The sequence below is a fragment of the Carassius auratus genome, chromosome 7 (assembly GCF_003368295.1).
Source record: "Carassius auratus strain Wakin chromosome 7, ASM336829v1, whole genome shotgun sequence".
Taxonomy (NCBI): Eukaryota; Metazoa; Chordata; class Actinopteri; order Cypriniformes; family Cyprinidae; genus Carassius; species Carassius auratus.
Window position 1 is genome coordinate 16,333,647 of NC_039249.1, and position 25,814 is coordinate 16,359,460.

General features: G+C 39.3%; 1 protein-coding gene across 1 annotated transcript; it reads left to right on the forward strand.

Moving 5' to 3' along the window:
* Positions 1–17,663: 17,663 nt before the first annotated feature.
* LOC113106067 (arylamine N-acetyltransferase, pineal gland isozyme NAT-10-like) lies at positions 17,664–21,244 on the forward strand. The gene is made up of 2 exons (XM_026267628.1): positions 17,664–17,856; positions 19,396–21,244. The coding sequence occupies exon 2, from the start codon at positions 19,403–19,405 to the stop codon at positions 20,267–20,269; it is 867 nt and encodes a 288-aa protein (XP_026123413.1). The 5' UTR covers positions 17,664–17,856; positions 19,396–19,402; the 3' UTR covers positions 20,270–21,244.
* The last annotated feature ends 4,570 nt before the right edge of the window (positions 21,245–25,814 follow it).

The window sequence follows — 25,814 nt, forward strand, 5'->3', positions numbered from 1 at the left end:
ACTTTCTCTCTTTTTCTTCAGTTGTAGAGAACAGAACATGAAGGATATATGAGTAACTTAGATATATCTATGAGTTATTTTCACTTTATGCATTGATTATTGCTTGTATGTTTCAAACAGCCATTATCAATCCAAAGAAAACCAAAATGCTGACAAAGTTAATAATTTGATTATGTTGCATAAACAGACAGACAATAACATACAGATGGTCAACATAGGCATATATAAAAATAGAGACTGAACCAATTGAACAAACTGAAAAAAACTGAACAAATAAACAATATAATAAGAGAGGTATTTTATATAATATTGTATGCAAAGATTTGAATGGATTCAGGCCAACATATATGTTGAGATTGGTGAGATAAATGATGTGTGCCCACAAAAGTTATAAATCTACAGATAAGAGATACAGTGATTTTTACAGCAGCCAGAAGATGCCACTGAAATAATTTCAGTCTGCATGTACATTCTGTTGCACTGACTCACAGTAAGTCTGCATATGATTTAGTTGGAAATGGGTTATATCAAGTAGCCTATTGCTGGTTGTATTATTCACGTTATATTCTGCACTGTAAACCCCAATGTTGTCATTAATAAATAAATCAAGTTATCATAACTAAACATTACTTAAAAATAAGGTAATTCAATGAGAAAACCACATTAGGAGAACTCATTTAAACTGAGGGAATCACTTTCCTCAAATAATTTGAGTAGACTCAAATAATTAGGGTTTACAGTGTGGAGGTGTACATCCATCCATCCATCCATCCATCCATCCATCTTCTTCCACTTAGAGATGCCCAGACCTCCCTCTCCCTAGACACTTTCTCCAGCTCTTTCGGGGGGATACAGAGGCCGAGAAACATAATCCCTCCAGCATGTCCTCAGTCTTCCTCGAGGCATCCTCCCGGTGGGATGTGCCCAAAACAGCTTCCCAGGAAAGCATCCAGGAGGCATCCGGAACAGATGCCCAAGCCACCTCAGCTGGCTCCTCTCGATGTGGAGTAGCAGCCGCATGAGCTCCTCCCGAGTGGCAGAGATCCTCTCCCTATCTCTAAGGGAGTGCCCAGCCACCCTGCAGAGAAAGGTGAGAGTAGGAATGTAGATTGACCGGTAAATCGAGAGCTTCTCCTTGCAGCTCAGCTCCTTCTTCACGATGACAGGTACATCGAACGCATCACTGCAGAAGCTGCACCTATCCACCTGTCAATCTCCCGCTCCATCCTTCCCTCACTCGTAAACAAGACCCCAAGATACTTGAACTCCTCCACTTGAGGCAGGAGCTCTCCACCAACCTGAAGGGGACATGCCACCCTTTTCTGGCTGAGAACCATGGCCTTGGACTTGGAGGTGCTGATTCTCATCCCAGCCATTTCACACTTGGCTGCAAACCATCCCAGTGCATGCTGAAGGTCCTGGCCCGATGAAGCAAACATGACAACATCATCTGCAAAAAGGTGATAAAGGGCAGCCCTGCCAGAATCCAACATGCACCGGGAACAAGTCTGACTTATAGCCGGCAATGCGAACCAAGCTCCTGCTCCGGTCATACAGGGACCAGACAGCCCTTAACAGAGGGCCCCGTACCCCATACTCCCAGAGCACCCCCCACAGGAGGCCTCGGGGGACATGGTTTAATGCCTTCTCCAGATCCACAAAACACATGTGTACTGGTAGGGGGAAACTCCCATGAACCCTCCAGCACCCTGGTGAGGGTATAAAGCTGGTCCAGCGTTCCACGACTGGGACGAAAACCGCATTGTTCCTCCTGAATCCAAGGTTCGACTATCGGCCAAATTCTCCTCTCCAGTACCCTGGCACAGACTTTCCCAGGAAGGCTGAGGAGTGTGATTCCTCTGTAGTTGGCACACACCCTCCGGTCCCCTTTCTTGAATGGTCTGCCATTCCAGAGGCACTGTCCCCGACCGCCAGTGGATGCTGCAGAGACGTGTCAGCCAAGACAGCCCCACAACATCCAGGGACTTGAGGTACTCAGGGCAGATCTCATCCACCCCTGGTGCCTTGCCACCAAGAAGCTTTTTAACTACCTCAGTGACTTCAGCTTGGGTGATGGACATGTCCATCTCTGAGCCCTCAGCCTCTGCTTCCTCCACGGAAGACATGTCGGTGGGGCTGAGGAGATCCTCGAAGTATTCTTTCCACCGTCCAACGATATCCCCAGTTGAGGTCAACAGTTGCCCAGCTCTACTGTAAACAGTGTTGGCAGGGCACTGCTTCCCCTTCCTGAGGCGCCGTATGGTTTGCACAATAAGGACAGACAGAACCGGTTGGATGTGCACTTGGTAATATATTTGAAAGATGTCTGTTTTGACAGAGAATTGTATCTTACAGTGGATCATAATTTGGCAAATGCACTATTATAAAACAGCTATTTAAGTACTGGTTATGTCATGAAATTAGACAGTTTAAAGCATTTTTCTCAAGAAATGTTCATGTTTTCTTTTAGTTACAATAAATATCAAATTGGTGTTGCTCAAGAACATCAGTATTAATATTTACTAATTGCTACATATAGTATAATGGTGGTATTTTTATTTAGCAATCAAACAGACCTTTTCTAAGCTGTTATTTGAGGAATGACATTGATGCAAGCTGAGACCATTATTTATGCAAAAAAAAAAAAAAGAAAAAAAAAAAAAAAAAAAAGAAAAAAAAAAAAAATATATATATATATATATATATATATATATATATATATATATATATATATATATATATATATTTGAATCTTAAACATTAGCTTAATTTGACCACTTGATAATGCTTTAAAACAATAAAAAGGCTCCTGAGTTTAGCCCTATTATTATTGTACTTCTACCCAAGTTGCAGGTGTTCATAAGTGCCTTAATATAAATTTCTAAATTAGTTATCATTGGGTTGCATGACATTCTGTTTCACAGCAATATGAAAATATTTAAAGTAGAAAAAATATTGAATTTAACATTGGGACATTATGCAAATCAGTAACCTGGAGAGAGAGAGGAAGTGCAAGGCAGGAAATCTAAGAAACAATTATTCTCAGCCAGTTCTAGTAGAGACATTAGTCCACACAAAAGATTAGGTCATACTGTATCTGCCAAACTCATTTGAGCAGTGGTGGAAAGAGTACTGAAAGCTGTACTTAAGTACAAGTACTATTACATTGCTGAAATAATACTCAATTACAAGTAAAAGTATACTGGTGTCAAAACAGTAAAAAAAAAAGTAAACGTAAAAAGTGCTCCTCTCAAAAAATACTCAGAGTACAAGTTACTAGTTACTTTTTAGCTGGCGATATTTAATTACCATAGAATATTCATATCAAAGATCTATGTGGATTATAGCAACTTTGAACAAAACCCACATTTATCTTATTGGCAAAGTATGTTAATTAGTGGTCATGATACAGGGATTTCTAACTTCAATACCTTGGTTAGATAGGAGTGGTTAAAGGGGTCCTATTTGTTTAGATTTTAATATTCACGTTAATAATACAAATGATGCATTAGGACTTGCGTTTACTGACCTAATAAACTCTTTTGGAGTCAGGTAAAATGTCACCGGGCCCACTCATTGTTTAAATCATACACTAGATTTAATTATATCTTGTGGAATCTATCTTACTGCTATAGATATTGTACCTCAAAGTGATGATATTACCATAGACAGTAAAAGAAATGGACACAGCGACCCCATTGGAACTCAATTGAGACAAATGAAGCCCAGTTTTAGCGTTTTTTAGCACTTCCGTTTCTGACGTGCAGACTCAAACGAAGCTTGACGACGTCAGCAACCTGTCTGACAGATGTAAATCTTCTAAGTGGCTGTGCGTGCAAACTGCCATCGTTAATCTTGCAGAGACGGCGAGCTTGAGCGGGGAGTTCTTTGTCGTGAGTGAGCAGGAGTAAGTATTCTGATTAATTATTTTGTATAGTATTTTAAAATGTAACGCCAGTACGCCATATTAAGTTAATTGCCTGCGAGCTTCTCCACCTGTCTGTACGGTAATGCGACAGAGAGCCGAGTGGTTATGACGCAATCGTTAGCCTATTTTTTACAAAAACTGTTTATACGGGGCCATAATGTAACATAGAAGGTAATGGAGCCCTTTATACATTGTCGTGTATCTTTAGAAATAAATAATGGACAAACAGAGTCTTTAAACGCCTCAGATGTAAAGTTATTCGCTGTCAAAGTGACGCCAAAATGAATGGGAGTCAATGGGAATGCTAACGCAAGTGAAGTTCTGCTAAAAGATGGCAGCCCCCACCCGACTTCAACTTCCGGTCGAGTTCCTTGCCCCTTGGATATTACAGACCATTTCCTTGTATCGTGCATGCTGCGAATAACTGATACTAACTATATGTCTCAGCGTTACCGTCTGGGCAGAACAATTGTTCCAGCCACCAAAGACAGATTCGCAAATAACCTGCCTGATCTATCTCAACTGCTATTTGTACACAAAATTACACATGAATTAGACGAAATGACTGACAACATGGGCACTATTTTCTCTAATACATTAGAAACTGTTGCTCCCATCAAATTGAAAAAGGTTAGAGAAAAACGTACTGTGCCATGGTATAACAGTAATACTCACTCTCTCAAGAAAGACTAACACTCTAACACTTCAGTTTCATCCATTGCACCTAAAGATAAACTGCAGTGCTTTACAACTATAGAACAGGAACAGCTAAATAAACTTATCACTGTATCTAAACCAACAACATGTTTATCCTGTACCCACTAAATTACTGAAAGAGTTGTTACCTGAAGCCGAAGAACCGCTTCTCAACATTATTAACTCGTCGTTATCTTTAGGTCACATCCCAAAACCATTCAAGCTGGCGGTTATCAAGCCTCTTATTAAGAAACCAAAACTAGATCCTAGTGTACTGGCAAATTATAGGCCTATTTCAAATCTTCCATTTATGTCTAAAATTTTATAATAAGTTGTGTCTGCTCAATTGAGCACCTTCCTGCATAAAAATGATCTGTATGAAGAATTTCAGTCAGGTTTCAGGCCCCACCATAGCACAGAAACTGCACTTGTTAAAATTACAAATGACCTGCTCCTTGCGTCAGATCAAGGCTGTATCTCATTTCTAGTCTTACTTGATCTTAGGTCTTAGACACATAGATCATGACATACTCATAGATAGATTACAAAACTATACAGGTATTCAAGGGCAGGCTCTAAGATGGTTTAGATCCTATCTGTCCGATCGCTACCATTTTGTTTACTTAAATTGGGAGTCATCTCATTTATCATCAGTAAAATATGGAGTGCCACAAGGATCCGTCCTAGGTCCCCCTCTATTTTCAATATACATGTTGCTCCTTGGTAATATTATTAGAAAATACGGAATTAGCTTCCACTGTTATGCTGATGATACTCAGCTATATATCTCAACGAGACCAGACGAAACTTCTCAATTATCTAAGCTAACAGGGTGTGTTAAAAATTTAAAAGATTGGATGACAAATAATTTTCTCCAATTAAATTCGGATAAGACAGAGATATTAATTATTTTGGTAATTATTACCAAAAAACACTGCACAGAATCTTGTAGATTACAATCTGCAACTACACGGATGTACTGTTACTTCCTCTACAGTCAGAAATCTGGGTGTTATATTAGACAGCAATTTGTCTTTTGAAAATCATATTTCCAATGTTACAAAAACTGCATTCTTACATCTTAGAAACATTGCCAAGCTACGAAAACATGTTATCTGTTTCTGATGCAGAAAAGCTAGTTCATGCATTTATGACCTCTAGACTGGACTATTGTAATGCACTTCTAGGTGGATGCCCTGTTTCGTCAATAAACAAGCTACAGGTAGTCCAAAATGCAGCAGTTAGAGTCCTTACCACGTCAAGAAAATATGATCATTACTCCAATTTCACAGTCTCTGCACTGGCTACCTATTAAGTTCTGTATCAGTTACAAATGATCATTACTTACCTATAAGGCCCTAAATGGTTTAGCTCCTGCGTACCTAACTAGCCTTTTACCACGCTACAACCCATCACGCACCCTAAGGTCACAAAACACTGGACTTTTGGTAGTTCCTAGGATAGCAAAGTCCACTAAAGGAGGTAGAGCTTTTTCACATTTGGCTCCCAAACTCTGGAATAGCCTTCCTGATAATGTTCGGGGTTCAGACACACTCTCTCTGTTCAAATCTAGATTAAAAACGCATCTCTTTCACCAAGCATTCGAATAATGTATCTCTTCAATTCTGAGTGTAGTTGCATCTGATCAAATGTGCATTTTTATTCATTAGCTTGGGTTAAACTAATTTTAGTTTGTTGGATCAGCAGCTATCCTCTCCACCACCACGGATTCTACCACTCACACCCAATAATTTTGCCCTTTGTTTATATATAATTTATAGTTAATTTATTACTCTGTGGTTCAAGGGTCTGTTATTCAGTCCCTTCATTTTGGAGATATTCTTTCTGATGACTATGCTTCCTTCAGCTCTCTCACACTGAAAAAAATGTGTCGCTGGATTAATAAAAAAAAAATACATCAACTTGTTACATGTAGCCTAATAGATTTACTTCTTCTCAACTGGAAAAATTAAGTATGACAAAATCAAATGTTTCTAGTCAACTGGAACAAAAAATTAACTTTCAACCAAATATATTTTGTACATGATTATACATTAAATTATCAGTATAAATTTATTTGGATTGACTTGGATTGATTTTTTAATCGAATATCCAGGTAAATACAAATCTGCATTGTACATATCATGTCATTTCTTGACCTTCAGAATGTGATCTTAAGGTGTTAAATGTTTACAATCTTGAGAATCAAACATTTTTACATTTTTATTAAATCACATTGAAATTTTCAACACTCATCGACAATTTCCACTTTTGGAATCTGAGGAAGAATTTACAACAATTAATAGTGAAAATTGCTTTAAAACGTAAAAGCATAACATTCCAGAATAGAATGTTCATCCAAGAAATGTTACATCCATGTGCCATTGTAAAAAAAATAAAATAAAAATACATTAGAATGCAAGTCAACATTGTAAACTTCTTATAGATTTCAATACATTTTACAACAATTCTGATATTTGGTGCTTTTTAAAATCATCAGTTCCCTAGAAAAACATCATCTGTAGCTTCATTTTTCAAGGAAATCATCATCATAATTGTCATTTAGAGCAACACACAAAGCCTTCCTTCCCTCTGGTGACAGACCATGTAATCAAGAGTCAGAGGATCCAGAAAGGTCATGAAGGACGGGTACAACAGTTGCACTGCTCCGTCCGTGTCCGGTGTAGACAATGTGAAAGTCTTATGGGTTTGGAACGACATGAGGGTGAGTAAACCACAGATTTTTTATTTTTTAACAACTAAGTCTCAAGTCTCTGTGTCCATTTATAGAAACAAAAAAGAAGAAGAGGAAATATATATTTTTCAGCCAAGAAGGGCTGCTTTTTCCTGTACTTGCAGAACTCATCACTTTCTGCAAAGTGTGTTTTTCCTGTTATGAGAGATTTTAAGAAAAATGTCTGAGATCCATACAACAGCACAATTTTTACTAAATCATCTCATGCACTTCATAATAATTATATCAAAGAACCTTACCTCAAACATATGTGTTCCTTTGGAATTGGCCTGGTAATGGCTGGTATGGTATGGGTCTGTAATTTTATTGTACAGATGGAAAAATCTCTTAGACATAAATGATAAAGAACAGCAGATATAAACTGGCCTTAAGAAAAAACAGCACTTACAGTGGTCCTGTGACTCGATAACATCTCCAAACTGTTGGGAAAAGTCATTAAAAACATCTTTCCTAAAAAAGACAATGACAGACATCTCGAGACATCTGAACATTTCGAGCAAGCAACAGGAGTCAGTACCAGTAAATACAACAGAACAAAGAAACAAATGAGCTTAACAGTAATCTAATCTAACCAAGAGTTTAAAAAAAAATCTCTTTACATTATTGAACAGATGTTTTTTTGGTCCCACTTTATATTAGGTGGCCTTAACTACTATGTACTTACATAAAAAAATAAGTACAATGTACTTATTGTGTTCATATTGTATTGTAAAACACTTTTGCTGCTATTGAGGTGGGATGGGGTAAGGTTAGGGAGAGGGTTGGAGGTATGGGTAAGTTTAAGGGTGGGTTAAGGTGTAAAGTATGGGTCAACAGTGTAATTATAAATGTAATTACAGAAATTAAATAAAGATGTAATTACGTGTTTTTTTTTAAATATAAGTACAATGTAAAAACATGTATGTACACAATAAGTACATTGTACTATTAATTAAAATGTAAGTACATAGTAGTTAAGGCCACTTAATATAAAGTGGGTCCGTTTTATTTTATTTATTTTTTTTGCTGTTTGATTAACGACAGAGAATGCATCAGAAACACTGTTTCAAAGGGTTAGTTCACCCAAAAAGGAAAATTATGTCACCCTTATGTCGTTCCAAACCCGTAAGACCTTCGTTCATCATCGGAACACGGTTTAAGATATTTTTGATTTAGTCTGAGAGCCTTCTGTCCTTCCATTGAAAGTGTGTGTCAGTATACTGTCCATGTCCAGAAAGGTAATAAAAACATCTTCAAAGTAGTCCATGTGACATCAGAGGGTCTGTTAGAATTTGTTGAAGCATCAAAAATACATTTTGGTCCAAAAATAACAAAAACTACGACTTTATAAACCGGTTGAAGAAAACGGTTCACCGGTTCTTTTGCGCTTGACGTAATGACGTCATTGGCGATGATTGCCCTTGATTCAAGCCTTCGTTTTACCTGCGCTCATAACATTTGCACAGAATCAGTTCAGAATCAATCACCAAAAGAACCAGTTCGGTTCAGATGTGGTGTGTGTCAGTCTGCTTCACGCTGATTCATGCATGCGCAGTAATGTTTCTACAATCTCTCTGGGGAATTGGAGCTGCCTCCCCAGGTCAACCCTCATGTTCCACTCCCTACCAGATGAGAGGGCTCTAGATGTCTAGGTGGTTAACTTTCTCCCCGGCCCTTGCAAACCGGATGGGACTTCTCTTGTCTGCATGACTCTACCACCTCTGCTAGTTTCCTCAATACTAGATTGTGTCTCCACCTGTAGCGGCCTTAAGACAATGCTGTCTTACATCCCGACAGCATGTGCTGGAGGCTTGCATTGCTAGTACCCGCAAAGGGGGCAATGTTCTTCAGCGCCGAACCACTGGTGGAGGTTTCTGGGACAAGGTAGGGTGTCTTAGGTTGATCTAATCAGAAAGCTGAGCCTGGCTTGAGGGATCTTTCACAGATCAGACCATGACAAAAGCCTATCTAAGACACCTTCCCATGACATCCAGCATGCCTGCTAGCTCTGAGACTCTACCTTAAAGTTGAGGCGCTCCTGCTCGGTCCTTGTCACTTCTGCCACCACCATAGCTCTCCACTCTTCCTTGGAGGCCTTTGACCAGAAAAGAGGGGTCTCGCACCTCCCAAGGTGCACGCTGTCTGGAGAATGGTGGTGATGTCATCCATATAGCCTGTCACTGGTGGTAACCTTTGGCCTGAAGGTAACTTCATGCCTCCAACCACCACCCTTGCTCCACTCAGGATAACCTCGGAAGCTGCTACAAACAGTTTTTCAAAACAGTTTTTAAATATATGTCGAACCTTTCCACAGGGATTTCACAGGTTTTTCATTTTGTATTTATGTTCTGCATGGAATAGCCGAAACAATAGATTTGACAATAGTTTCCAGGTATGGATTATAGCTGATAAGTGTGGGTGGGAAGTTCTTAAGGATACTACAATTGGGAGTGACTACTACCCCATTAGAGTTCAGGTACGGGTGGAAGTGCAAAAAGACATTGAAATGAGAGGAGGGAGATGGATATTAGAAAAAGCTGATTGAGAAAGGTTTAGAGAATTTAGTGATTAGTGTTTGTCATTTGTTGAAAGAAGTAAGAGTGCTGAAAGGTAATTAGCTCAAGTATAGTGGATGCAGCAGGGGCAGCTATTCCAAAGTCAGAACCCAGGTCTTTAAATAGGATAGTACCTTGGTGGTCAAAAGAGTGTCAAGAGGCAGTTAAAGAAAGGAATAGGACGATTAGGAATTTTGTGACTCTGTGGGTCACACTACCCCTATAGAGAGGATTTGGGGTATGATCATGAAAATAAAAGGAATATACAGAAACTATGGTTATCCCATGCTCATAGATGGAGAGGATATTGTGGTTACGAGTAAAGATAAAGCAGAAATGATTGCTAAAACATTATCTAGAGTGCATAGTTCTGGTAACATAAGTGTGGATGAAAAGAAAGGAAGGGAAGAGACCGTTTTAAAATATTCTAATGTAGATTAGAGTGTGAATGAGGAAGGAGGCATAATTAAGGCATTTTTCGTAGAACTAAATATCGCCCTGAGAAAGTTAAGAAAATCTGCACTCTCAAGGGACCCAATCTGTTATGACATGTTGGATAATTAGAGCGATATAGGGAAAGATAAGATTTTATTTAACAAGATATGGATGGAGGGAATGATTCCTAAAGAATGGAAAGAGTCCATAATTGTACCAATTAGGAAACCTGGTAAAGATATTCACAATCCAAGTAGCTACAGGCCTGCAGCCTTAACTTCTCAGGTGGGAAAGACAATGGAGGACATGGTAAATGATAGGTTGAATTACTGGGTGGAGTCTATGGGGCCACTGCATAGCTACCAAAGTGGTTTTAGAAGAGGAAGAAGTATAATGGACCCTGTATTATGCTTGGAAGATGTTATAAGGAGAGCTCAAGTAAATAGAGAATCAGTGGTGGAAGTATTTTTTGATATTGAAAAAGTGTATGACATGTTCCAGTGGATAAAAGCTTTTTGGCTGAAAGAAGTCTAAGGGTTAAAATAAATGGGGAATTAAGTGCCGAATGTATAGCTGAGAATGGTACTCCTCAGGGGAGCATTGTTATCCCAATATTGTTCGATATAATGATAGATCAGATTTTTTAAAATCTGCAGGGGCCTGATGGAGTAGCTCCATCTGCTGATGATGGAGCCATGTGGAAGAAAGGGAGGAATGTGGACTTCATAGTAAAGAAAATGTAGAATGCAGTAAATGAAGTCCAGAAATGGGCAACACAGTTGGGATTTAGGGTTTCAGTAAAGAAAACAAAAGTTATGTTCTTTTCTAGGGGGAGCATAAGACCTGAATTTAAAATTCACCTGTCAGGCAGAGAGCTGGAAAAAGTAGAGCTTTTTAAGTACTTGGGTGCATTGTTTGACAAGAAGTTGACATGGGACTTTCATAACCATAAGTTGGTGGATAAGTGTAAGAAAATTCTAAATGTGATGAAGTGCTTGTGTGGGTACACTGGTCTAATGAGATCAATGTTCAATTATGGGTGTGTTGCATATGGATCAGCCTCCAAGTCATTATTATATAAACTTGATGTAATGCAAAACCAAGCCCTGAGACTTTGTAGTGGAGCAGTTAAAACCTCTCCAGTGGCAGCCATCCAAGTGGAGGTGGGGGAGATGCCCTCGTATTTGAGAAGAGGTCAGCTTTCCCTAGTGTATTGGGCTAATCTTAAGGATCATAATGATGATCACATAACACAGCAAGTCCTAAGAAATTGTCAAGAGCGATTAAATGAGGGAGTAAAAAGCTTTGGGTGGATTATCAAATAAAAAGTTGAGACTACAGGGTTAAGTATTCTTATTATCTGCACTACAGTACCATACTCTACAGTTCCCCCTTGGACGTTTGAGGAATAAAAAGTGGATCTAGGTCTGCATGAAGAAAAGCTGGAAAGTGAAGTGGACAAAGGGAGAGTAAGTGGATATATAGCAGAACACTACAGACAGGACATGATCATATTAACAGATGTTTCTAAGTGGTGCATGTGGTGCCTGAGTTGGGCTGGCTGTAGTTAAAGGTCCCGTTTTATGCGCTTTTTTGAGCAATATAACATGTGTTCATGTTTCGCGTGTAAAAAAACACAGTATTTTTCACACAGTTCACCTATCTGTATACTGCTGTTTTCACTGTCACAAAAATGGGCTGATGACTTCCTTGTTCTATGAAGCCTCTCCTTCAGAAATACGTAACGGGTTCTGATTGGGCCAGTGGTACCTGTGTTGTGATTCGACAGCAGCTGAGAGCAGGCTGCCCTCCTGGTAACGTGGTTGGGCTAGAACGCACGTGCTGGAGATGTATTTATAATCACAGGAGCGTTTTTACAGACGAGATGTGCATGAAAACCGCATTTGTTTTTTTGCACAACCCTGACATCTAGTTAACAAAGCTAAACAGCGTTGCCCTTTGTGTAATAAGTTACAGAAACTGTTAAACGCACAAACTTAAATACTTACCAGTTGTGGTCCATAAACAATGCCTTCTCCAGACAAAGAGGCAACTGCTCCATCTTTCAAGAACAATCTATGTGCAAATCCAGCATTAAACTGATTGAGATTGAGAAAGTTGTCCTCAGCAAGCTGTCCTCAGCAAAATGAGCTGCACATAGTTTTACATGTGGCTTATAATTTTCGGGAACCGAGTTAAACATAAATTGTAACCATTAATCTCAAAGTACAGCGTTCCTGGGAAGCCCAAACAAAGGTGATTGGATGAAAAAACAGCGTTTCAACGACATGGCGACAAAAACAAACAGCTCTTCCTTCTTCTCCGTCGGAGCGCAACAAGGCCACGCCCCCTGTTTGTGAATTCATGTGGGCGGTGGTTAGTCAAAAAAACTGTTTTAGTGATGTCATTACTACAGGAACTAGAGGGCTGTAGTCCAAACAGGTCGTTTTTTGTAGGCGAATTCTGTTAAATCAAATATCTCGCTTGGCATTCAACTTTGAGCTTTAGAATTTTACTGATATTATTTATACTCTAACAACAACATTACACACTAACTAAAGTTTAAAACATGGAATCACGAAGAAGGGGACCTTTAAGAGACTAAATGATGATTTGGCTGTATATAGAGCTTGTAGCTATATAGTTTGCCCTGTTATGGGTAGAAAGCAATGGGGGTAATACACAAACAGTCATAGCATCTGACTCTAGTTCTGCTCGTCTAAGTAAAATAATTCCCACTCCAGGTCCAAGCAAAACATTCTTCTTGATGTTTTACAGTTAGTGAGTGGATTGCAAAAGACTGGATTAAAATTTGCATTTTTATGGGCATTTGGGAGACATCTTTTTAGTATACAGCTTGAAGTAAATAAGATTGCAGATTCAGGCAGAGCTAGAGAAAGGAGCTAGACAAAGGAGCTAGAGCTAGAGGAAGTGGTGTTGTCCAGGCTGAGGATTGGGCACACCAGACTTAATAGTAATTTATTTCTAATGAAAAAGCATGTTGATGGTAACTGTGAGCATTGTCTCAGGCATAACCCAGAAACAGTAGAGCATGTATTTATTAATTGTCAGAAATGTCATTAAGGCAGAGGCTTATTGCTCAAGAAGAGGCCAATTAAGTTATCTTCGAATATAGAAATATTTTACAAAGAAGTGCTGGGAAGATTTTTAATTTTTTGCTTTCTTTTTTTAAAGAAACTGACATGGCATACAGCCGAGTATGGTGATCCATACTAAGAATTCATGCTTTGCATTTAACCCATCCAAAGTGCACAAACACCCAGAGCAGTGGGCAGCCATTTATGCCACAGTGCCCGGGGAGCAGCTGGGGGTTCAGTGCCTTGTTCAAGGGCACCTCAGTCATGGTATTGCTGGCCCAAGACTCGAACCCACAACCTTAGGGTCAGGAGTCAAATTCTCTAACCACCAACCCATGACTTCTCCATAGAATGCAGGGTTTTAAAAAGGAAATGTAACCATTGTTCTACACTCTAGTACAGCCGTGGCAGTAATGCAACAAATAGTTGTCAACCGCCATTTAGAAAAACAGACGAAGAAGATGTTTTGCTACATTTCTTCAATTAAGGATGATTGCTGAGTAGTATGGGTGTTTCCATTTGCCTGAACTTCTTCAAGTGAGTTGCGGAGCAAACCAAAAATCCAACACTCTCCTTTACTACTGATACTCTGACTATTTTTGTTTGTATGTGATCATTAACTGCCATTTTCAACATTTCATTTTCTCTCTCAAAAACAAATTTGTCCATTCTGCTGCTCAATTTGACCAAACTAATAATAGCTGTTGATGACTATTTGAATTGAATCCTGCCAAAGTGCACGCTTATATGTGTTCGATAAATGCGTAACATTATGTGTCTACTCATGTCTGAAAATGATATATGAAAAACAAAATAATTTTACATAAAAGCATTAGGCTATAGCTTATATTTCTTTAGTAAATTATTTAATGTAAAAACTAAAATTAATTGTAAAAGTGAAGATATTTTTTTAAATTGTGTTCAGCATGATGGGCCGCATTTGAATTTGTGATGGACCGTGGCTTGAGAACCACTGCTCTAACCTGTCAGTAACTTTATGCAATCCACCCAATGAAAGATGCGCGGGTGTACACTCACCTAGAGGATTATTAGGAACAACAAGGTGCTGAAAGCATTCTTTAGAAATGTTTGCCCATATTGATAGGATAGCATCTTGCTTTGGAGATTTGTGGGATGCACATCCAGGGCACGAAGCTCCCGTTCCACCACATCCCAAAGATGCTCTATTGGGTTGAGATCTGGTGACTGTGGGGGCCATTTTAGTACAGTGAACTCATTTTCCTATTTGTAGTGGAGATAAATGGTACCCGGTGGGGTCTTCTGCTGTTGTAGACCATTCGCCTCAAGGTTGTAACGAGTGGTTATTTCAGTCAAAGTTGCTCTTATATCAGCTTGAATCAGTCGGCCCATTCTCCTCTGACCTCTAGCATCAACAAGGCATTTTCGCCCACAGGACTGCTGCATACTGGATGTTTTTCCCTTTTCACAAAATTCTTTGTAAACCCTAGAAATGGTTAAAATCCAGACAGTTTTCTTCTAGAAAGACAAAAACGTTCAGGTGGAGAAAAAAACTTTTTCCTTACCTTGACATGTTTCGACTGCAACCTGCAGTCTTCCTCAGAAGCGTCATCTGACAGCTGTGACGGGTCATTTATCAGCTGTTATTTTCTGGGTGTGGCCAACCCGGCGGACATGACAGTTCCGCCGGGCTGGCCACGCCCTGCCCCCCCATCGCTTGATGGTCTCTGGAGGATGGTGTTCCATGTGTGTGAGAGCATGTAGGCTCCCTCATCCCGGTTGATGGTATCCTTGGCCCGCTTCCTGATTTCAATTGCCTCCTTTATCCATCTTCTGTATCTGTTTGGTTCTGATCTGATAATGTGTCCGTTGTCCCAGTCCATAATGTGGTTGTTTCGTTTGCAATGATCTGATATAGCTGATTTTAGTTGTTCCTGTTGCGCTTTTTCCTTTTGAGTTCTAGTTAGTCGTCCTGTTGTTTCTTTTTCACATTCTTTCTGATGTTCTTACTTTCTTGTGTTGAATGACCTGCCTGTTTCTCCTACGTATGTTTTATTGCATGATTTGCATGGTATCTCGTATATGACATTACATTTTTTGTCTTGCTCTATTTTGTCCTTGGGGTGTACCAGTAACTGCCTTAACTTTGTGTATGGTTTTACTACTGTGTTTATGTTGTATTTTCTCATTGCCCGCTGTAATGGTTCTGTTATGCCTCTGATATATGGTAGGGTTACTATGTCCTTGTTTCCGGTTTCTGGTTTCGATTTTGGTTTTGTTTTTGATTTGGTTTGCTTGTTTGCGACTTGTTCTTTTCCTTTGTTTATGGCCCATATCGGATATTTGCAGCATGCAAGTGCATGTCTGATATGTTTTTCCTCTTTCTGTCTGTCTTTTTCCTCCGTGATGAAACTAGTCCGTTCATAAAGTGTTCTCACTACTGATAATTTATGCGCCTTTGGATGTTCAGATGTCCAGAGTAGATATTGGTCAGTGTGTGTTGGTTTCCTCTAGACTGTTATTTTGATGCTGTCATCATCTCTGTGGTGGATCTTTAAATCTAAAAAAGCTATGGTTCTGTTGCATTCTTCCTCATGTGTGAATTTTATGTTTCCGGTGGGGTCAATACTGTTTAGGTGGCAGTGAGTTCCTGTGTATGTCAGTTTTTTATTTTTTCCAGTATGTCGTCTACATAACCTTTCCAGAGGGTTGGTCTGCAGTGCGATGGTGCTGTCACAGCTGTCAGATGACGCTTTTGAGGAAGACTGCAGGTTGCAGTCGAAACATGTCAAGGTAAAGAAAAAGTTTTTTTCTCCACCTGAACGTTTTTGTCTTTCTAGAAGAAAACTGTCTGGATTTTAATCATTGAGAAGACAAAATGAAAATCTTTGAACCTAGAAATGGTTGTGCGAGAAAATCCCAGCAACTGAGCAGATTGTGAAATACTCAGACCGGCCCGTCTGGCACCAAATGCATTGCTCAAAATTGTTTAAATCACCTTTTTTTCCCATCCTGACATTCAGTTTGGAGTTCAGGAGATTGTCTTGACCAGGACCACACCCCTAAATGCATTGAAGCAACTGCCATGTGATTGGTTGATTAGATAATTACATTAATGAGAAATTGAACAGGTGTTCCTAATAATCCTTTAGGTGAGTGTATGTACATGTGACAAAACACAGTTAACTTAGTAAAAATCATCATGTAACGTTACAAATTTATCAACTGTAGTAACAGTAAATTAAAGCTCATTTGTATAATTACTCAGCGGTCACGTGGTTTTCACAGAACGCAAAATTATCGATTTGATGTGTAGCAAATAGTTTGAAATTAAAACAACAAAACTTAGATTTACTTCCAATTAAGTAAATAATTTACTTTAGGTCAATAACAAGACAGAAAATTAAATATTAAATTTAAAAATTAAATTAAATTAAATATGTCAGATTAGTCAGACAAGGCAGTTGCACTTTTTTCAGTGCAGGATTCATCTTAACGGTAAACATTATTAAATTCTGAATATTTTTTTAATAAAGTTAAGCTGAATTCACCCTGCTATGTCTCAAAACAGAGCTTGAAACTAAATTACCTGCATGGCAAATATACTGTATTAAAAAAAAAAAAAAAAATAATAATAATAATAATAATATATATATATATATATATATATATATATATATATATATATATATATATATATATATATATATATATATATATATATATTAATGCTGTCAAAAGATTTATTGTGATTAATAGCATCCAAAATACAAAAAGAATGTTTACAATGTTTACATAATATATCTACATCTTAAACACTGACCACTAGAGAATGTTGTAAAACAATAAAAAAAGGCTCCTGAGTTCATCCCTATTATTATTGTACTTCTACCCCAATTTGTAGGTGTTCATAAGTGCCTTAATATAAATTTCTAAATTAGTTATCATGGGTTTGCATGACATTCTGTTTCACAGCAATATGAAAAAGTAGGGGGGAAAAAACTATTTATATTGTGATGAATTTAACATTGGGACATTATGCCAATCAGTAGCCTGAGGGAAAAGCAAGGCAGGAAAAAGCAAGGCAGGAAATCTAAGAAAAAGATTAGGTCATACTGTATCTGCCAAACTCATTTAAGCAACAGTCACAAGACAGGAAGCATGTTCTGTTATGGTTTGAAAATTAAATAAATAGAGAAGCATTGGTTGCAGTGTTCATCACCAGTAAGGCTCTTCTGAGAAACAGAAGTAATGAATGCTGTGTGTTGAGTCGTACAGAAATATTCAGAATTAGTAGATTTTGCCCTTTGTTTATCATTTATAGTTAATTTATTACTCTATGATTCAAGGGTGTTATTCAGTCCCCTCATTCTGCAAATATTCTTTCTGACTATTGTGCTTCCTTCGACTGTAACAGGATTCGTCTTAACGGTAAGATTTTTAAAATTCTAAATTACCAGTATTGCAAATATGTACTATATCAAAATATATATATATTAGTGCTGTCAAAAGATTTATTGTGATTAATCGCATCCAAAATACTAAAATAATTTTGTTTACATAATATTTGATTGTGTACTGTATATTGTTGATATAAATTCAAACACATGCATACATATTATTAAGAAAAAGATGTTATGTAGATTAAATATATTTATATATGATATAAAATATAATATAAATATATAAATGTATATACATTTAAATATTTTCTGAATATGTACTGTATGTGTGTGTATTTATATATACATTATAAATAAACACAGTACACATACATTTATGTAAACAAAAAGTTTTATTTTTGGATGCAATTAATTGTTTGACAGCTCTAATATAGCTTATATATATCATATCTAATATATATGATATGATATATACATACAACCCCAATTCCAGACAAGTTAAGATGTTTTATAAGTGCAGTAAAATCAAGAATCTGTGATTTGTTAATTCTCATTAACTGTTATTAAATTGACAAAACTAAAAAAGAAAGATTTCCAAAGTTTTCACTTTTTCACATTTCGTAAATAAGAACAAATTTAGTTTTTGACGGCTGCAACACATTCCAGTTGGGACAGAAGCAAAATAAACACATTTAAAAGTTTTTAAACAGTTAACAGTAAGCAAGAGTATTGCTCTAGTAGAAAGCTATGCTGTGATACTGCGCGGGTTCTCTGGGTCAGAAAAAGAAAATATGCTGATGATGTCAGACGATGTCAAAAAGAAAATGTGTGGTGTACAGATGAGTCCACATTTCAACTTGTTTCTGGGAAAAATTGATTTTCAATTCTCAGTCCCAGAGACCAAAGGGAGAATACAGACTTTTATTAGCGACAGAAGTGAAGGCAAAGGTCTGTCATGGTCATATCATTATTTTGAATATATACAAAAAGGCAAAACATAGACTTGATTTAGATTTTTATAATAATATTTTTTATCCATTTTAGATACTTAAAATATCTAGATTTATGTTTATTTAGATGTACAGTTAAATAAAGAATTTCATTATTCTGAAATGTAGTTGAAGATTTAAAATATTATCTTGCTTCTTTAAATACATTATAGCATTTGCAAGATTACATGTGATAATATCATTAAAAATATATTTCCTTAAGCCACACTATTTAACATACTTTAACATGCTTGTGAGTCCTGAAATTATAATAATAATAATAATAATACATTTTATTTCTAACATGCTTTTCTTAGACTCAAAGCGTATAAAAATAGAACATCAATAATCACATTCAATTACAGTAAACAGCTCTAAAAATATGTGTCTTTAAAGAATTCTTAAAACAATCTAATGTTGGAGAGTCTCTAATTTCCGTTGATGGAGCATTCCATAGACGTGCTGAAACCGAGAATGCTCAGCTGCCCATAGACTTTAATATTATATTTTCATATACTGTATAACCATTTAAAATGACTAGACATTTATGTTAAAACTTTGTACATTGTTGCTTGTAGAGATATAATGGACCTGAAAGAGTACTTGAACAGGATTGGGTTTTCTGGCCAATATGACAAAGCCGACCTGGACAATTTGTTCACCATCCACAAGCTGCATGTTATGAATATTCCATTTGAGAACCTCAGCATCCATTCTGGCGAGAAGAACACTATGGATCTGCAAATCATCTATGATAAAATAGTCAAGAGCAATCGAGGAGGATGGTGTTGTGAAAACAACCTCTTGTTCTCATGGGTCCTGAAGGAGATGGGATACAAATCCACCATGCTAGGCTCCAAAGTGTTCAACTCACTGAAACAGGAGTACCTCTCCATGGACTGTCATCTCATCAATCTGGTGGAGATCAATGGGAAGCAGTACATTGCAGATGTAAGCTTTGGAGTGTCGTCCCAAATCTGGCATCCCTTAGAGTTGATCTCAGGTAAAGACCAGCCGCAGCCTTCAGGTGTATTCCGCCTCATAAATAATGGGCTGCAGTGGGTTTTGGAGAAGACCATCAGGAAACAATTGGTCCAAGATAAGACCTTTGCTAATTCCAGCTTTATTGATAAACGGCTCACCAAAACAATATACTCCTTCACATTAACACCCCGTGATGCAGATCATTTCCGAGAGATGTCAGATTACCTGCAGACTAGTCCAGACTCTCTGTTCATGCTCAAATCCATTTGCTCCCTTCAGACACCCACAGGCTTCAGAGCTCTGATTGGTTGGACATACAGCGAGGTCACATTTAAAGAGGACTCAGACTTGGTGGACATGAAAGAAATCCCAGGCTGTGAGATAGAGGCTTTACTAAGGGACAAGTTTAACCTGGTGTTAGTTAATAAATTCACACCCAAAAACAACAAAGCTGATTATTGCATCTAGTACTCAGCTCATCTAATAATTTTAGTAATCAGTGTATTTTGCTTGAATATTGAGAAAAAAATTTACTCTGAAGGCTCTGCTTCTTTGGCTTTTATTATTTTGTTAATGCTCTCTATATATATTCAATAATTAATTTTTATTTTTGTTATTTAGGCTGTGAAACCATGTCTGCATTTTAAGGTTGCAAATGTAATATGACAATGTGGAGAAATAGTATTCCATTGTATTTGCTTGATATAACAATACTCTTTGAATTTGTACTTGTACTTAAAGTCAGACTACATTGAGAAGGAGGCATTTAACATCATTCAGCAAACTGTGATCATTATTCCCTTTAACTACTTCAGCTCTTGTCTTGTATATTCTGCCTCACTCCTGGGCTGGTAATAATAAATGTTTGCATATCAGATCAAACTTGATATTTAATGATGGAAAGAGGACTTAAAAAGAGATGGAAAAAAAACTAACATATGTGTGAAATGTTGTCAGTCTACAACCTAACAAACAAATAAATTATATGATGTCAGATCCATTTCTCATGTTGATATCACAAAGCACATGACTATAAAAGAGAAATAAGGGGTGATAAAAAAAAAACTTATCATGGGCTTGAATGACATTATGTTTCACAGCAATATGAAAATATTTAAAGTAGAAAAAAAAATTATATTGTGATGAATGCAAATCAGTAACCTGGAGAGAGAGGAAGAGCAGGGCCGTAGCTAGTGGGGTGAAAGGTGGTGATGATTATAGGGGCCCAACCGACTGGCTGAAAGTCACGAAAGCTTATCTTTTTCACGTGTTTTTAAGCCTGACCGCTTGTCGATTTAAACATTAAAGCATCCAAACACAAGGCGCAGAAAAGCTGAACAGAGTAGCTGGTTACTCGCGTGCTGTGTCCGGTGCGCACGAGAGAGAGAGAGAGGTCGCATCTCACGGACAGTGACACTGAACCGAGGTCTCTTCTGCGAAGTTCTCCTCAAAGTCCCTCCTGCACCTGAACAAACAAATACCATTCGCAGTTTGAACAAACAAAAAGATGTGAAAGAGCCCAATTCAGTACTCCCGGTGTTCTGGTGTTCAGGGCTCACGCAGAGAAAGGCGTCTCAAAACGCTTGAACACTGAATTTGCTTATTTTTGCTCTTTTGCCGACAAATACATACAAAATATGTCAAAATAATCTGTCTATCTATCTATCTATAAAATTGGGACCAAAAATTATTCAGCACCTTATAAAGCACCATGTATTGCTTATGTGTTTTTTTTTTTTTCTGAATTTCTAATGAAACCTTTTCACACCACAGTCTGAACAAAATGAAGCATTGCTTGGTAATTGGTCAACAAAGTATTGATGGTGTAAATATTGTCATACTAACAGTTGTCTGTAGTTTTGGTTGTTTGTAATCCATTAAATACATTCCTATCAAAGTTATCTGACATTATCAAGACGAATTTGTTCTGATAGTTTAACTCTAATCATATTCTTGTCATATTTTATAACCATTTTACAAGCGATAGCAAATAAACTGTAATAATGTGAGAAATGTTGAAGTCTAAATAAATGTAGGTTTGATTTAGGGCTGGGACAACGCGTTGAGGTCATCGATGACATTGACGCAAAAAATACGTTGATGCAAAATATGAGCATCGATTCGTCAACCTGTTTTTATTTCTCTAAAAAACGTTTGCAAAACGTTTACCTTATGTGCGCTGAATATACGCGATGGCCGGATCAACATTCTGTCCAACGTTATATAACCAATCCAGGGGTTTTTCTGCATTGATCTTTTTTTTTTGGCGGCTCTCAAAGCCTTATTTGATCGGTGAGTGATGTAGAATAGAATGACTGCTGCGCCTGACAGAGCGCGTACGAGAGAGAGCCCAGGCTGTGAGCGCGCACTCACAGTGTTCAAACAACACGAGCGCTTCTTGCGCTCTCTCTCTCTCTCTCTCTCTCTCTCTCTCTCTCTCTCTCTCGTGCATATTAACCAAAATCATTAGACACTATAGAAAAAGGGCAGAATGCCAAAGTTTCACGTTGTCACGGAGACGAACCCCGTGATTCCCTCTGCTGGCCAGCAGCGAGATCCAGCGGCTTTTGAAGGTCTTCATACCACCAGGCCGTTCAGAATCTCCATATGACTCCCACGGCAACACCAACACCGGTGGCATCCACCATTGCCCACGCGGCAGGGACGCCATCCCAGGCTAATCCCCATCTCGCATTCCCGGATAAATACAACGGTGACGCCAGCAAGTGTAAGTGATTTCTAGAATGGATTATGGCCGTGTGGGGTTCCGATGGATCTGCATTTACGTCCTTTCAGGATTTCCTACAACAGTTCCGGGCAGTATTCGATCATCCTAAGGAGGGAAAAGGAGCTGGAGATCGCTTGTTGGAGTTGTCACAAGGCAGAATGACGGCGGCGGATTATGCTCTACGATTTCGCACTCTGGCGGCACAAACTAACTGGGTGAGCGACACATTAAAAGTACTCTTCCGCAAGGGACTGAATTATGATCTACAAACGGAACTCGCATGCAGAGACGAGGGCAGAGATCTCAACAGCTTCATCGAGCTGACCATTTCCATTGATAATCTGCAACGTGCCCGGCGATCCAACTCCCGTCGCACTGAGCACCCAGCCTTCTTGCCCTCTCAGGAATCTACTGAACCCATGCAGGTCAACACGTATCACCTATCTACGGAGGAAAGAGATCGACGTATTTCCAATAGGTTATGCATGTATTGTGGATTACCTGGCCATCAACGCAACAACTGTCCCACTCGTACATCTACCTTCTCCCAACGCTCGGTGAGTACTCCTCTCACTTCCATGTGTGATACCCAGAGTGTAAGCATTCCCGTTGAGTTTTGGATAAACGAAAGACAAGTTATCACCTCTGCCTTACTCGATTCCGGGGCTGCTGGCAATTTCATTTCTGAAGAATCCGCTAAGATGTATAACGTTCAACTTATTCCATGCTCTACCTCTCTCTCAGTGGAGACAATAGATGGTCGACCACTGGGTTCTGGATCCATTACTCACCTCACCCGCAGGGTTGTAATGGCGGCTGGCTTACTTCACAAGGAGAGGATCCAATTCTACATTCTCCCCACATCTCACACACCCGTGATTCTTGGATTACCCTGGCTACGTCTGCATAACCCCCAGATTTCCTGGAGAGAGGGTCAAGTGGTGAGGTGGAGCAATAACTGTCAACAGAACTGTCTTTCCCTGGTCAAACCTATTCCTGTCTGTTCCGTGTCACTTACCTCAGTTCAAGAGTCCATTCCCGATCTGCCAGAGGAATATGCTGACCTCCTGGAGGCCTTCAGTAAGAAACAAGCCAACACCTTACCTCCTCACCGCAAGTATGACTGTGCCATCGATCTTCTGCCAGGGCATTCTCCTCCAAAGGGTCGCATCTTCCCATTGTCTCAACCTGAGTCCGACGCTATGAAGGATTATATCAAAGAGGAGCTCCAAAAGAGGGTTCATCATACCATCCACATCCCCTGCTTCATCCGGGTTCTTCCTCGTGAAAAAGAAGGATGGTGGTCAATGCCCCTGCATCGATTATCACAGACTAAACGAGATGACGGTAAAATTCAGATACCCACTTCCATTGGTTCCTTCAGCCCTCAAACAACTTCGCACTGCCCAATACTACACCAAACTGGACCTGAGGTGCGCTTACAATCTCATTCGCATTAGAGAGGGAGATGAATGGAAGACCGCCTTCTCAATTACCACTGGACACTATGAGTATCTTGCTATGCCGTTCGGACTGGCCAATAGTCCATCTGTGTTTATTAACGAGGTTTTCAGAGACATGCTGAACATATCTGTGATCGTATACATCGATGATATCCTAATCTACTCTAACACCCTTCCTGAACATATACAACACGTCTGAGCAGTTCTCCAACGCCTCATCCAATACCAGTTATACGCTAAGGCTGAGAAGTGCGAGTTCCATACAACCTCCACCTCATTCCTAGGATACATAATCAGTCTCGGAGGGGTAGCCATGGACGAGAAGAAGGTCAACGCCATGCTTAACTGGCCTGAACCCACAACCCTCAAGGAATTGCAACGATTTCTGGGATTCGCTAACTTCTATAGGAGATTAATTAGGAACTTCAGTACTGTTGTCACTCCACTTACCTCACTGATCAAAAAAAGGAACTCACTGATTACAATGGTCAGAATCCACCAACAAAGCATTCCAAACCCTGAAGCAATGATTCAGTAACGCGCCCGTACTCTGCCACCCTGACCCCTCATTACCATTCATTGTCGAGGTGGACGCCTCTAACACAGGTATCGGCGCTATCCTGTCGCAACGCCCAGATCCTACTGCTAAACTCCATCCCTGTGCCTTCTATTCCAGGAAACTCAACCCGGCAGAATGCAACTACAGTGTCGGGGATCGGGAACTCCTTGCCATAAAGGCAGCCTTCGAGGCACTGGCTAGAGGGAGCCACTCATCCGTTTACCGTACTAACAGATCACAAGAACCTGGAGTACTTACGCACCGCCAAATGCCTTAATCCCCGTCAACCGAGATGGTCTCTGTTCTTCAACAGATTTGACTTCTCGGTAACTTACCGACCTGGCTCCAAGAACACCAAGGCGGATGCTCTTTCACGTCAGTTAGAGGAGGAGAACATTCCACCTGATACAGAACCCATCCTACCGTTTCATGTGGTGGTTGCTCCCATTCAATGGGATATCATGACCCTGCTCCAACAACACAGGGAGCAGAACGAGAACCCAGTGGCCTGTCCAGCCCACAGAATCTTCGTCCCTGAACATCTTCGTGACCAGGTCATCAGTCAAGTTCACTGCCATCCATCATCCGGTGACCCAGGTATCACTGCCACCATCAACCAACTGGAGAACCGCTTCTGGTGGGAATCACTGCACAAGGAAACAACTAATTACATACAGCAATGCAATAACTGTAGTTTTAGCAAGGCATCCAAACAAGCTCCCGCCGGTCTCCTGCAACCACTACCCATTCCACAACGACCCTGGTCTCACATTGCCATTGACTTCATTACGGATCTTCCCAGTTCACAGGGTTATACCACCATACTCACCATCATAGACCGATTCTCCAAGGCTTGTAGATTTATTCCATTACCCAAACTACCTACCGCTCTCCAAATGGCAAAACATCTATGCAACTGGGTCTTCCGATTGTATGGCCTACCCGAGGACATTGTGTCAGATCGAGGACCTCAATTCACCTCTCAATTAATGTCTCCCTGAATGTCAATGTCAGCCTCACCTCTGGGTATCATCCCCAAGCTAACGGACAGATAGAGAGACTCAACCAAGAGCTGAACCGCTTCCTCAGAGCCTATTGCAACCAGAATCAGGACGATTGGGCCCGATACTTACTATGGGCAGAATACGCACAGAACTCCCTTATTAAACCATCTACTGGTCTGACTCCCTTTAAATGTGTACTGGGGTTCCAACCACCAATGTTCCCCTGGTCAGGGGATCCAACGGAAGTACCGGCTGAAAA